This window comes from Nelumbo nucifera, chromosome 7 (assembly GCF_055504915.1).
Source record: "Nelumbo nucifera cultivar China Antique chromosome 7, China Antique-T2T, whole genome shotgun sequence".
Lineage (NCBI taxonomy): Eukaryota > Viridiplantae > Streptophyta > Magnoliopsida > Proteales > Nelumbonaceae > Nelumbo > Nelumbo nucifera.
The window spans coordinates 35,840,207-35,854,009 of record NC_142655.1 but is presented as its reverse complement, the minus strand read 5'-3'; the positions used below and the strand labels follow the sequence as shown (position 1 = coordinate 35,854,009).

At 38.6% G+C, this 13,803-nt stretch overlaps 1 protein-coding gene across 1 annotated transcript in view; it reads left to right on the top strand.

Annotated features, from left to right (window-relative positions):
* The first annotated feature begins 504 nt into the window (after positions 1 to 504).
* The window catches only part of LOC104598339 (vacuolar protein sorting-associated protein 2 homolog 1-like), a 28,077-nt gene continuing 14,778 nt past the window's right edge, over positions 505 to 13,803 (top strand). The window contains exons 1-2 of the mRNA XM_010260360.3: positions 505 to 782; positions 5,623 to 5,753. Coding sequence (XP_010258662.1) covers positions 746 to 782; positions 5,623 to 5,753 — 168 coding nt within the window. The 5' untranslated portion in view covers positions 505 to 745. The remainder of the gene's footprint in view (positions 783 to 5,622; positions 5,754 to 13,803) is intronic.

The following is a 13,803-nucleotide window of genomic DNA, read 5'->3' as shown; positions in this document are numbered from 1 at the left end:
AAATGTGAACCAAGATAGATAAATACATAAATCTTACATTTATTCAATCTTAATAAATACAAATTGAATTGGGTCATCGAAAACCAACCTAATAAATATTTATTCAATTGGGTCAAATCCCGTACTATGTCAAACTTTGAGTGGGTTCTTGGCTCTTTGACTTAAATAATGGCTCTAGTATTATTACACAACGAGTGGCATGCTAGAAGATAAAATTCCTAAATGCTAAAATTTAATATACTATTCTCTCTTTTCTATTTTGAGGCGTGTGCATGAAACCAACACCTATTCATGCCACGAGTATTCATTCCAAGATCACGATTTGGCATCCAATTTTTGTTCTTGAAATGTTGACAGCTTAAAGGTAGCTGTACTATTCAAGTGGTTTGTATGGATTTTTCTACTTTTTCCTCTCCGTTTCCTACCTTTTTCTTTCGAACCAAGCACAGCCTTAAGGATTTTACCGTTTCAGCGCACCAAAAGAAAGACTACATTGTGGTCCCGGGAAACACAACCCATCACGACTCCTATCGTGCTCCCGAATCCAGAAGGGTTCGATGATTCGCTCCATCCTGGTTTTTTGACTTTATTCTCCGTCCACGATACCGCGTAATAAACAGAAAAGAAAGTCGGATGATCGAAGCAACCATCCTTTTTTGAATTCCATTGCATGTAAGAGAGAGAGAGAGAGGGGATTTGTTGGAAACGAGTGGATCCGGTAGTGCGTTCTTAGAATTGTAGAGCGATGAGTTTCCTGTTCGGCAAGAGGAAGACCCCTGCAGGTATGTATTTCGATTTTTTTTTTTGGTGAAGTTTCATTTTTGTTTTTCTTGAATTTCTAGTTGTTTTAATCCAATTTTCTGTGGCATTCTGGTCCAAACTCTGCAAATTTATTTTCTTTGTATAGAAATTTTGAATAATGAAGATTTCTCTGAACTTGATATAGAATGACCGGCATTAGTTCTGATTACAGGAGTGAAAATTTAACCATGATCAGGAGACATTAACGTGATCAATTGACCAACCATGCGATGAAAACTGAGGGATTTGTATCCAGTATTTTTGAACTGCCATCAATCCGGTCAATTTCATTGATAGTTGAGGAAAACACAAAATCAAAAAGAAATTATATATTGGTTTTCCTGTTAACCTCATTACAAGTTCTTCAATCATAGTGATGTTCATTCTTGGAGTTTTCCTATTTTTTTTTTTCTTTGGGGGGGGGGGATTTTGTTTTAAGTGAGGCTGATAGCAAGTCTGTTGAGGATTAGTACTAGTTGGGACTAGTCATGAATAAATTTTTGAAAAGAAGAAATAAGTTAAGATTTGGATTAATTGTGTAAGAAAGAAATATATACAAGTGTAGCGTGTATACCAACCTGGTCAACATTTTTTTATCAGCAACCCCGAAATTAATTTTATTAAAAATATAAGAAAGCAGAACAAGAAGTTGTGAAAGAAACAAGTGGACACAAAGTGCCTAAACCCCCCAAAGTATTACAACTGAGCCTAAAACACAGTCTGTCTCTGAACCCCTTGCTTAGATAGACCATCTACCAAATTGTTGGCAGATCTTCTAATCCAGTTAACTTGAATGAACATGTCCTTAGAAAGCTGTTTGAACTGCCTGAGATCATTCCTTACGTGCCAAGACACTTTCTTCCCCCTTTTTAGCCAGTCCACAACTATTTTGGAGTCACCTTTAATAATTCACCTTTCAAAATCCAATTCTTTGGCTTTTCTCAACTCCAAAAACAGCTGCCAAGAATTCTGTTGTGGCCACATCACCTTGCTCAATTGGGATTGAGAAGAAAACACATATATTTCCTTCCTCATCCCTGATTACTTCTCCAATTCCAAAAGGGACCAGATTGATCCTATCAACTTGTTCCGACCTAGGATAATAAGCTCATGGGCTTGGTCTTACTTCACCGTCGAGAAACGAAAGAAGACTTCCATCTCCAAGCTTAGCTCAGACGTAGCTCGCTTCTTTTGGGGTGTGAAGCAGTGTCAAACCAAAATACCCAACAAGCATTAGCTCTCCCTGAAAAGGAGGTGATCCAGCCGCACCTTCCAGTACGGCTACCTTGTTACAACTTCACTCCAGTCACTAGCCCTGCCTTCGGCATCCCCCTCCTTGCGGTTAAGGTAACGACTTCGGGCATGGCCAGCTCCCATAGTGTGGCCGATCATTGTGGGTATAATGGTAGATGCCCGGGACCAAGTTACTATTATTTCTTTTTCCACTCTCGTGTTGAGCTTCTCAATTTTTCTTAATAAATGATTAGCTACAAAAGGATTTTTTTTTTAGTGAATGTGGCACAGCTAAATAATTCCCATCAAAGTTCAGTTTCAACTTTCAACCCACCACTAGATGGAGGTCACAGTCCATTGTTACCATTTGTCTTCTAGAAGATGAGTCATCTATAGCTTCCCAAGACTAGAAGAAATCATCAACCTTAAAATTTGAAAAAAGATTCAAGGTCTTGACTCAATGTGCCACTCTTAGGGTTATGACCTCTATCAAGGCTTCCTTACTCCTCTCGTTGTTCCCAGATGTTCTTGAGTTTCAGAGTTTCTTTCTTCCCAAATTGTCCATACTGCTGCTGCCCTAGTATTATCTCCACATCAACCTGCCCTTCCTAGTACAATTGCAAATAGAAGGGCTAAACAATCCTTCCAAGCTATCAAGAGGGAGCCAACTGCAACCAAAACGCAAAGCAAACCAATACCAAATAAAGCCAACAAAGGAGTAGGAGATTAAGAGATGAAATGTAGTCTCACCATTTAACCTTACATAAGCAGCATTAGTTAGGGCCTAGGGGGCAAGTACCAGTTTGGTCTCTTCCTTTGGAGCTTATCACAAGTGTTAATGCAGCTATGAAACACTTCCCAACAGAAAGCACCAACTCTAGAAGGAATGGGAATACACCATATTCCCTTAACAAGGAAAGAAGGAGAAGGGGAAGGTGAAGAGGCTATAAGAGAGGTAAACAAAGACAAGTGAAGAGCCCGATTGAATTAAGGGTTCATACCCTACTATCCAAAACACCATCCCCCAAAACCACAGAGTTCAGTAAGGTGAGCAAAGCAGACACAGGGAATTTCAGATTCTCTAAGATTCCTAATGAAGCCCAAATTCTAGTTCAACCCAAAAAGAGAAGAAAGGGAACATATAAACTAAAACATTAGTCTATTTTGAGATTGGAAAGAGCATAAAGGAAGGGAAAGGACTCCTTCAAAGGGGACTCCCCAATCCAAATATCTTCTTAGAACCTAATTTTCTGTCTTGAGACCAAGTCATACATAATGTGGTAGAGGAAAACAAGAAGAATATCATGGATGGCTTTCCAAGGAGTAGCCAGAGTAGCTCTATGAAGACAACCAACATCCCGTTCATTGTTTGACAGCCCATGAATACTTGCTACCACTTTGTGTCAAAGTCTCTCACTTCAAGAATCTCCACAACCATTTAGTCGATAAAGCCAAAATTTTCATTCTGATTTCTGACATTCCCAATCCCCAACCCTCCTTCCATCAATTTCACAACCTTCTCCCATCTAAGCAAGTGATCTTTCTTCTCTTCCTTGGGTTACCACAGAAAGTCCCTCATAATCTTTTCAATTTTTATCACAACATTTTGGGCATCCTGAAAACCAACATATAATAGACGGGAAGGTTAGCTAAGGTAGAGTTGATCAAAGTTATTCTCCCTCCAAAGAAATATAATTCCTTTTCCACCCAGCTAATCTCTTCTCAACCTACTCAACATTATGAAGAATGTATTGTATCTATAAGAAGGAAAGAGTACAAATACAAATATGTTCAATGCAAATCTATATCTATACTACTATTAAAAGTGTGAATGATGGTATGGAGCTTTTGTTTGACTAAAATACCCCAATTTTTGAATTTGGTCAATCTCTAATTGTAAGAACACAAATGTAATTTGAACAATAACTTTGCTCCTCATTCAAATCCCTCTCATTAAGTCTTATATTTAAGCTATTAATTTCCATTAACATTCATTGAATCCTATTCTTGACTAGAATACCCCTCTCTAATTGCAAGGGCACAAAATGTAATTTGAACTACTGCTTTTTTCCTCATTCAATTCCCTCTCATTAAGTCTTATATTTAGGGTATTAACTCCCATTATTTCATTGAATCCTATATTAATTAACCATATTAAAGAAAAATAAGTGTGACAAAGAATGATTATTTTTATTGATGATAGAAATAAAATACCAATTTAAAACCAACCCAAAAATGGAGTTGTTTTCTCAGTTAGTGGCGAGCCAACAATTCAACCTTTTATTAAACAATTCTAAAAATTAAAGAAAATGAAACACAAAATTATAAAAAATAAAAAAAATTGTAGAAAACATTTGGGCACATCTCTAATATTGTATATTCATCATATTAAACAAAAATAAGTGTGACAAATAAGAATAATTTTTATAAACAGAAGTATAAAAGACTTGTAGAAAATGTTGGAAACATTACTTACTATCATCATCATAAAAACTTGTCACATGCAAAGTACATGCAAACTTACTAGTACATACAAATTAATATAAAATACAAGGTTTTGCACTCTACATATTTGTATTTGTACTCTTTCCAGACTGAGACTGAGACTAAGCGACTTTGTTGCTACTATATTATATATCATGGTAAAAATACTTCTAGTAATCTCAACTGTTAAATTTGTGGCCCCTATCTTAAACATTTTAATGCCAAAAAATCAATCCAGTTGGATTACGTAACTATCTACAAGATTAATCTCCTTGCAATGGTAACCAAGGATTCTATCCTTCAGAAAATTTTATATTCCTTTTTTATGTTTAGAAGAAAATCTTATTTTCATTTCTAGCATATTTCATACACAGGATCTACGAGTTCTACAGATTGGTTCAACAAGACTACAGTCCCATTGAATAACAGCTGAAGTGGCTGAACTGAATGACTTATTGCTTTGTATTAGGAACAAATTTTTAAAGAGGTTGTAAAACTGGGTTGATTATTATACTCTGAAGTACTTTATTATTGAACTAATTTATCCATTAAAAGACAAAGCAGTAAGTCATTCAGTTAAACCACTTTAGTGATTATTAAATGGCCCTTACAGTAGTACCAGAGCTAATGTTTCTCTAAATTATAAAATGTATACGTTTAGCCAATGTAGATAATTATACAAATCAACATGACATACCTCTCTCTTTCTCATCTATTTATGTGTGTGTGTGTGTGTGTTTATAATTTACCTTACAGATTCAAAAGATAAAAAAGAAAAGAGTTACAATCATTGTTCATGAAAGCATAGAATGCACTTGAATAATAACTAAACAAAATCATGTTGGTGATTTAAAACATGACTAACCCATAAAATTGCAAATAGTTAATTATTTGTAAAATATAAATAAGAAAACAAATGCTTACCAAACTATAGGGTCACTGGGGAATCTGTTTGGTCAACTATCTGGATAGCCAGGGAAATCCTGGTTCTTTCTTTGACTGGTTGGCATAGATATCTTGTCCCTCTGACCTCACTTCTATCTAGATATACAGCTTCTTGGAGGTGAGGACCTTTAACAGTGGTTCCTTGGTTCCTTTGTGCAGAGCTTCTGCGGGAAAATAAGAGAATGCTAGACAAATCAATTAGAGAGATAGAAAGGGAGAGACAAGGTCTACAAACTCAGGAGAAGAAGCTTATCACAGAGATAAAGAAAAGTGCCAAGCAAGGGCAAATGGTGTGTACCATGTACTTTTAAAGATGTTTCTTTTGAATATATGGTTTAGCTTTTTCCATGTTTTGTCCAAAAACTGGTTTATCGTTATACAAGAGTTTGGACTTATGCATCTGATCTACCTACACCTTTCAGCGTGACAACCTTAAGCCATATCATCATTCTATCTAATATATTTAACATTAACTTTTTTCTTTCTTTCTTTAGAGAAATATGGTCAGTTCCCTTCTATATTAATCTCTTTTCATTTTAATGAATTTAACCTTTATTGTTAAAAAAAAAGTTTCAGGTCCCTTAGATTTCCTTTCTAGTTAAGATTTTCAAAGATAAATATTTATGTCCATTATCTCCAAATATATCCTATAAATAGGGCTATCTACGGATCGGGTCTGGGTCGGAAGTTTGGAACCAGCTGGAACCAGAACCGACCCAACATGAAATATAGAGGACCCGGACCCGATAGGGTCTGTAATTTTTGGACCTGGAACCGAATCGATTGGTTCTCAGGACAATCGGATCGGACCCGACAGGTCCGATTATAATAAATAAAAAGTAAATATTTATGTTTAATATATATTAAATATTCTATGTATATTCTATGTATAATATATATAATTTATTTATTTAATATAATTATACATTATATATTGGGTCGGGTCTGAATCAGTTCAGGACTAGGTGGAACCGGTTCTGAACCGATAGTAATCGGGACCCTATATCAAGACCCGGAACTGACCCGTCCGTTCCAGTTCTTGGAACCAGAATTGGCCCAATCGGTTCGGGTCCGTCGGATTGGACCCAACCCATTGACAGCCCTACCTATAAATAGTTGTCAAGGTGTTGCCTAGGAGACTAGGCACCCTTGGTTGGGTGCCTTGCCCAAATGCCTTTATAACAACTAGGCAACTAAGTGTCTACCTAAGCGACAAAAATGAAAGGGCGGAAGCCTTATTATAATATCATTTATATTGCTATATCTTATTAACGTGTGTTAATACATTCTTTTATATACTATATATATCATTTATACTTTGTTTTAAAGTTTTACTATTAAGAAAAAGAAAGAAAGAATAGAAGTATAGAGAGATTTCTTATTTTCCCTATTCTCTCTCTCTCTCTCTTCAATTAAATAAAACAGCAACTCCATCCTTGTTTTTTTTTCTAATTTGCTTTCCATCTTGAATTTTTATCATATAAAGTTAATAAGCTTATTTAGTTGCTATTTTATATGAACTTGCCCTATTGAATACATATTATAGTAATATTATTTTTGAAAATATTGAAATTAATATCTTAATAAATTTCTGATTTTTTCTTGATGATAAAAAATAATGAAATTAATATATTTAAAAGATTTTTATCTTTTAGGTTGATGATTTGCTCCATTCCAAGAGGTAATTTTATGTTCCTAATAAAAAATTGCTATTTTTTCAATTAATATGCATTTTTGAATAAAAATAAAAATTCATTAAAAACAAAAAGAAAGTACAATAGGAAGGTGATGTGAAATCACCTAAGAGAAGAAAGCAACTGCCCAGCATCAACCAACTCACACACAACCAACAAGAAACAATCATGCTGCAAACACTCAAAGAAACAAAAGCAATAACACAAGAACCTCTCTGATTCAGAAACACATCAGTCTTCCCCTTCGAACGCTCCTCCTTTCCCTACATAATGCTTCTTCATCCTTTCTTCTTTGTTATTCCTTTCAAACACTTCCCTAGCATACTCCTCTCTATCCCAGAAAACAGACCTAAACTCTTGCCAACCCTAACATTCCTATCAGCCAAAGTCCAAATGTCCACTTTTCCTACCTCCTCCTTACCAACTAAAGGAAACTCAATATAACTCTTTTCTGCAATGCTCCCTCCTTTCCTTTTTCCTCCGACCCAATGCCTAACTCATCAACTTCCTCTGAAACTTTTGACGCCTGAGTCTCCAAACCATCTGAAGCTTAAATTTCCTGACCACTGCCTGCCTTACCATCAGCAGCCTTCGCTTGAAATCTTGTTCTTCTCTGAAACTTTTATACTTGTTTGTAGGACCAGTGCTAGGCAGGTCATCTTTCAATCTTGAGAATTTTGGTGACATGGACGAGATGGGTCTTACTTGTAAATCAGGCTTTCTTCGAGGCCTCCAAATCATGGACAACTTCTTCCTTGGTTACCAACTTCCTTCTCCTTCCCAAATCAACCCCTAACTTTTTGACTATCACTTTGGACCTAAAGAAAGCCTCGCCATCCTATGGTCTGCACCTCAAACTTACACTGCCTTTGAACTTAAGGTGGCAGCTCTCATCCGGAGTTCTACCATCTTCCCCTTCACAAACCTCCCCTCCTTATCCTTCTAAGCACTCCCTTCCCCCCTGACAGCTTTCTCCACCCCTTCTTATTTTCCTCTTTCCTTCTCCCAATATTTTCATCAAACTGATCTACCTTTGAATGAATCTCCTCTACAACCATGGAACCACCTCAGAATAACCGGCACTCCACTCACCTGGACTTCCATGGGGCTCTTATATATCAAAACATCACATTTGTTCATCGCCATTACAAGAAACCACAGTCTTCAAGCATAGCCTCTTCTTTCCAGACCTATTGTATTTTGCAACCACCCAAACCTAGTCCTCTTCCTCTTTTCTTTTGAGATGGAAAGAAACTCTGCTCCTTATTGAGAAGAAGACTAGCTTAACTTTTTTTATCAGCAATAGGAAAATTTTATTAATTAATATAAAAACATTACAAGTTTTAGGTAGCCTTGGCTACCCCACACAAACTTAATAGCAAATAGGATCCACACTTTTGGATTGAAAAGCCTAAGGTAATCTGCAAATGGCGGATAGGGGAGTTGTGGTGAGGAACGTTGGGAAGTTAAAGGAGAGGTTGGAGTTTTTGCAGCAGTGCTTGGTGGGAAGGTTTATTGAGGCAGATCCGGATATAAGATAAGTGGAAGATTGGGCTTGGTCAAAATGGTATGGTGTGGGTTTCGAAGAAGTGAGGAGGTTAGGAGCAGGGTAGTTTTTTGTTCAGCTTTACAACAAGGAGGGATGCGGAAGAAGTTCTTTATCGTGAAAGTTTTGGGAACAAGGCTCATAAAAATGATTTAAGTCGAATTAATGAGAAGGGAAAGTCGAAAAGTCTTGAAAAAGGAAGAAGGGAAGACATGTCTGAAGACGAGGAGAGACAGGGAGTCAAGGAGATGCATGGGACGGCAAGAAAGTTAATTCGAGCCATCCATCGCATTGGAAAACGGATCTCGCATGATGGTTTAGTGTGCTGTGCAACTAAATACATTTACAGCAACGAAGAGGATTCAAGGGAAGTTACTGAAGCTTCCAAACTCCAAAGTTCGAGCAATAGTTACCTTGGAATCTACTGAAGGATCTGTTCTGAGAGCCTTGTCAGGAGAAGACGTGAAGAAAAAGTGAATAAAAGGAAAGAGAAAGAAGAATCTGTGCATAGAGACACAGAAGGGGTTACAGTCAGCGAAGGAGATTGAAGACTGAGAAGGAGTTAGGGGGGCCTGAAAACTTGGTCGATGGAAAACAGGGACAACAGGTGGATGACGACTGTGAAGAAATTGAAGAAGGAGCTCAAGTGACTGAATGCCTGGTAGAGGTTATAGAACCAGATTTAGGAAGGGGAGAAAAGGAGGAGTTGGTGCAGGAAAATGATACAGGAAAGGTTGTGCAGGTAGCAGAGAAGAAGGTGACAGAAGGGGGAGAAGAATCGTGAGGAAGGAGTAGATCTTTCAGAAGGGGAAGGGATTCAAAGGGAGAAGAAGAGTAGGGGAAGGAGGAGGGAATGTTTTGAAGAGGAAGGGATTCCACAAGAGACTGAAAGCAACTTAGGGACGGAAAGGTGCAGGACCATGTCAAAGGAAAATGAGGGGGAAATTTTCAGGGAGGAAGAAGGGACGGATAAGGTAGGAGAAAAGAGCGGGGATAAGGGAGCAGGGAGGGACCAAGTGTATCAGAGAAAGAAGTATAGGACAAAGCCTTTAGAGGATAAGGAAGAGGAGAGGAACAAGATCAAGTGATGATTGATGAAACACACCAAGTCAGACAGACCGAGAATATTGGGAAGGTGATTGATACGAGGATAAAGGTTAGCAAGATCCTGGGCTTATTTTTTCTAGGGGAGGAAGAGTTCACAAGGGAAGCCTTTAAAGAAGTTGAGGAAGAAAGTTGAGGTAAAGAAAAAGGATTTACAGATAGAGGCTTCAGGGGAGAAAGGAGTCCGAAAAAATAAAAAAGAAAAAAAGGGGAATATAAGAAGAAAAGAGAAAAAAAAAAAGAAAGAAGGAAAAGAGGGGAAGAGAGGGATAAGAAGAGAGAAACTGCAACATGAAGATTTGTTCCTGGAGCATAAGAGGGCTGAGAGATCCAAAAAGAAGGGAGGTGGTTAGGAATTTTTTATGAGAAGTTTTAGGATTGAGGTGTTACTCTTGCAAGAATCTAAATTGAGGAGGTTGACTGGAAGATTATTAATGAGGTATGGGGTCCTAGCTGTAGAGACTGGGTTTTCAGAGGGGCTGATGGTTTGTCTGGAGGCCTGATTACAATCTGGGATTCTGGCCTGTTAAAGCTTGTTGGGAGTCAGGTTTTCGGTGGTGCTAGAGCATGTTTCCTCTAGTATTCAGGTGATGGTGTCAAATGTTTATGGTCCAAATCAAGATAGGAAAAGGGGGAGGCTGTGGGAGAAGTTAGAAGAGATTCATGAGGTAGGGGTGGCTCCTTGGCTGATTTGGGGGGGGGATTTTAATGTAGTTAGGAGACCCGGGGAAATGAAAGGGGGGAGAGATGGAAGATGGTCAGCGGCCTCTAGGGAATTTGGAGATTTCATTAGGAGAAATGAGTTGGAAGAACCAGGTTTGGTGGGTTACAAGAACCCCCTATTTTGAGGAGACTGGATAGGTTCCTGTGCAACCAGGAGCGGGAAATCATGTTTGAGACTTTGATTCAAGAAATAATTGCCTTTTCTTTTTCAGATCACAAACTGATCCTTTTGAGGGAGTTTGTAAGGTTGAAAGGTCCTAAACCTTTCAGATTTGAGAGCCATACATCCAAATTTTCTGGAATTTATAGAGCAGAAATGGAATCTTTATCGGGTGGAAGGTTCAGCAGGCTTCAAACTAATGAAAAAAATTAAAACTCTTAAGGGAGGATTTAAAGAAATGGAGCTCTCAAGTTTTTGGGAATGTTGAGAAAAGGAAAAAGGAGATCTTAGACAGAATGGCTTGGCTGGACAGATTGTAATCTATTTCAGGCAGGGAGGATGGAGAGGGAGAGGCTGAAAGCAGAATTAGAAAAACTAATTCTTGTTGAGGAAATTTCGTGGAAACAGAAAGCAAGAGTTCAGTGGCTTAGAGAAGGGGATAAGAATACTTCTTTTTTCCAAGCTATGGTAAGGGGGAGAAGAAAAAGAAATACAATTTTGAGACTGGAAGGAGAAAATAGACTGTTTGATGATCAACAGGAGATTACTGAAGAGATAAGGGGCTTCTACGAGAAGTTGTACAAAGCCTTGCCAAATAGAAAATGCCACCTAGGGGATATGGAGTTTGGGCAGTTGGAAGAGGGGGTGAGGGAGTGGATGGGGAGAGAGTTTGAGGAGGGAGAGGTTTGGGATGCAATTAAGAAGATGAAAGGAGACAAAGCTTTGGGGCCGGATGGTTTCAACATTGGCTTCTACAAAATGTGCTGGACTATCATTAAGGAGGACCTAATGCTGATGTTTAGGGAGTTTTGGGGGGAGAGAAAGCTAGAAGAATCAGCACATGCAACATTCATCTCACTCATACCAAAAGTTGTTGGGGCTGTTCAAGTCAAACATTTCATACCTATCAGCTTGATTTGCAGCCCATATAAAATTCTGGTAAAGGTGCTGGCTGAGAGGCTAAAGATGGTATTACATACTGTGGTCAGGCCCACCGAAATGGCGTTTGTGCAGCGAAGACAGATCCTGGGTGGGGTTTTGATTGCTAGTGAATGTGTTCACTCAAAGATCAGAAATGGGGAGGTAGGGGTAATTTGTAAGATTGACCTTGAGAAAGTGCTGAGGAGGATGGGCTTTGGGGAAAGATGGAGAAGTTGGATCTTTGCTTGCATTTCATTAGTGTCCTTTTCTGTTGTTGTAAATGGAGTGTTAACAGGTTTTTTTAGTTCGTTGAGGGGTTTAAGGCAATGGGACCCTCTTTCCCCGTTACTTTTTGTTTTGGTGGTAGAAGTGTTAAGTAAACTGATCATTAAAGGGTGTGAAGAAGGCTTAATTTCTGGGTTTAAGATCGGAAGGGAGGGCTTAATCATTTCACATTTGCAATATGCTGATGATACTTTAATCTTTTTGGGGGCTGATGTGGAGCAGGTTTATTTTCTTAGAAGCATTCTGAACTGCTTTCAAATGCTGTCTGGTCTCAAGATTAACCCGAGAAAGAGTACCATGATTGGAGTGGGAGACATTCAAAATTCTGTTTTGGATGAGTGCAGGAGCCTTGGGCTGTTTGGTTGGAAACTTCCCTTTATCTTACTTGGGGCTTCCAATTGGGGCTAAGGCTTCTGCTGTTTCTACCTGGCAACCTATGCTAGACAGAATTGACCAAAGGTTGGCCGGTTGGAAAGGAAAATTCCTTTCTTTTGCTTGGAAAATTACATTGATAAAGAGTTTACTTTCCAACTTGCTGACTTATTGCCTATCTTTATTAAAGGCTCCAAAGACAGTGTTGGGGGCGATAGAAAGAATCCAAAGGGAGTTTTTGTGGAGTGTGAGGGCTGAAAGAAAGAAAGTGCATTTAGTTAAGTGGGAGGTGGTGTGCAAGCCTAAAAAAGAAGGGGGTCTTGGGGTGCGAAGGGTGGGGGTCTTTAACAAAGCCATGTTGGGAAAGTGGGTGTGGAGGTTTGGTAGAGAGAGGGAGGCTTTATGGAGGAGAGTAGTGGTTGGGAAATATGGGGTTGTGAATTTTGGGTGGGATTCAAAGGAAATAAGACACTCTTATGGGGTATATGTGTGGAAAGGGATAATGAGTTTTCATTCTTTAATGGTTCCTTTCTATTCTTGGAGAGCAGGGAATGGGTCCAGCATTAGATTCTGGGAGGAAAACTGGTCTGGTTTAGGGAGGATAATTGCATGGGATATGCAGCTGGTGTTCCATTGGACTCCAAGCTGAGGGCGACAACACACCTCTTTAATTGGAAAAGGTAAAGAAGGAGAAGATGAAGAAGACAAGGATTTAAAGAAAGAAGCGCAGCTGAAAACTCTAGAGGGATGACAAGACCAAATATGGCTATCTCCTTTACTTTCATCAAGGAATTCCCCATCAAGTACTTGTAACAGATTCGAGACACAACCCACTTCTGTATCTCTTACATTCTTGTGGAAACCCAAATTCGACCCATAACCAGAACCGAAGGGAGGGAAGTAAAATCTTAGAGATCAGTTTCCTTTGAAAGAAGAAAGTGCAAACAAAGAAGGGAGCAAATCCTTTAAGGGAGTTTCACTCACCCAGAGATCTTCCTAGAATTTAATTTTATGACCTAAATTGAGCTCAAACCTGATGTGAACAAGAAATTGCGGAAGGATTTTATGAATATTTTTCCACAAAGAAGCACTAGAGACCCTATTGGACACTCCAACATCCCACCCATTCATTGAGAGCCCATCAATGCTAGTCACTACCTTATACCACATTTTATTTGTTTCCCTCAGGATTCTCCGCACCCACTTCCCTAACAATGCCAAGTTCTTTTCTCACATCCTCCCTAAACCCAAACCACCACACTCCTTACTTCGATTAACCACTTCCCATCTTTTCCTCCCTAGGTTCCCATAGAAAGTTCCTCATTAATTTCTAAATCCTTTTACAATGACTCGGGGCATACTAAACACTGAAAGGAAATAAACTGAAAGGTTTACTAAGGTGGACTTGATGAGTGTTATTCTACCCCCAAAGAAATATAATTCCTCTTCTACACTACCAATTTCTTTTTAAATCTCTCCACTACCATGTTCTTAAAGGTCAGGGTTTTAGGATTTGCACCAAGAGGAAGTCCTAA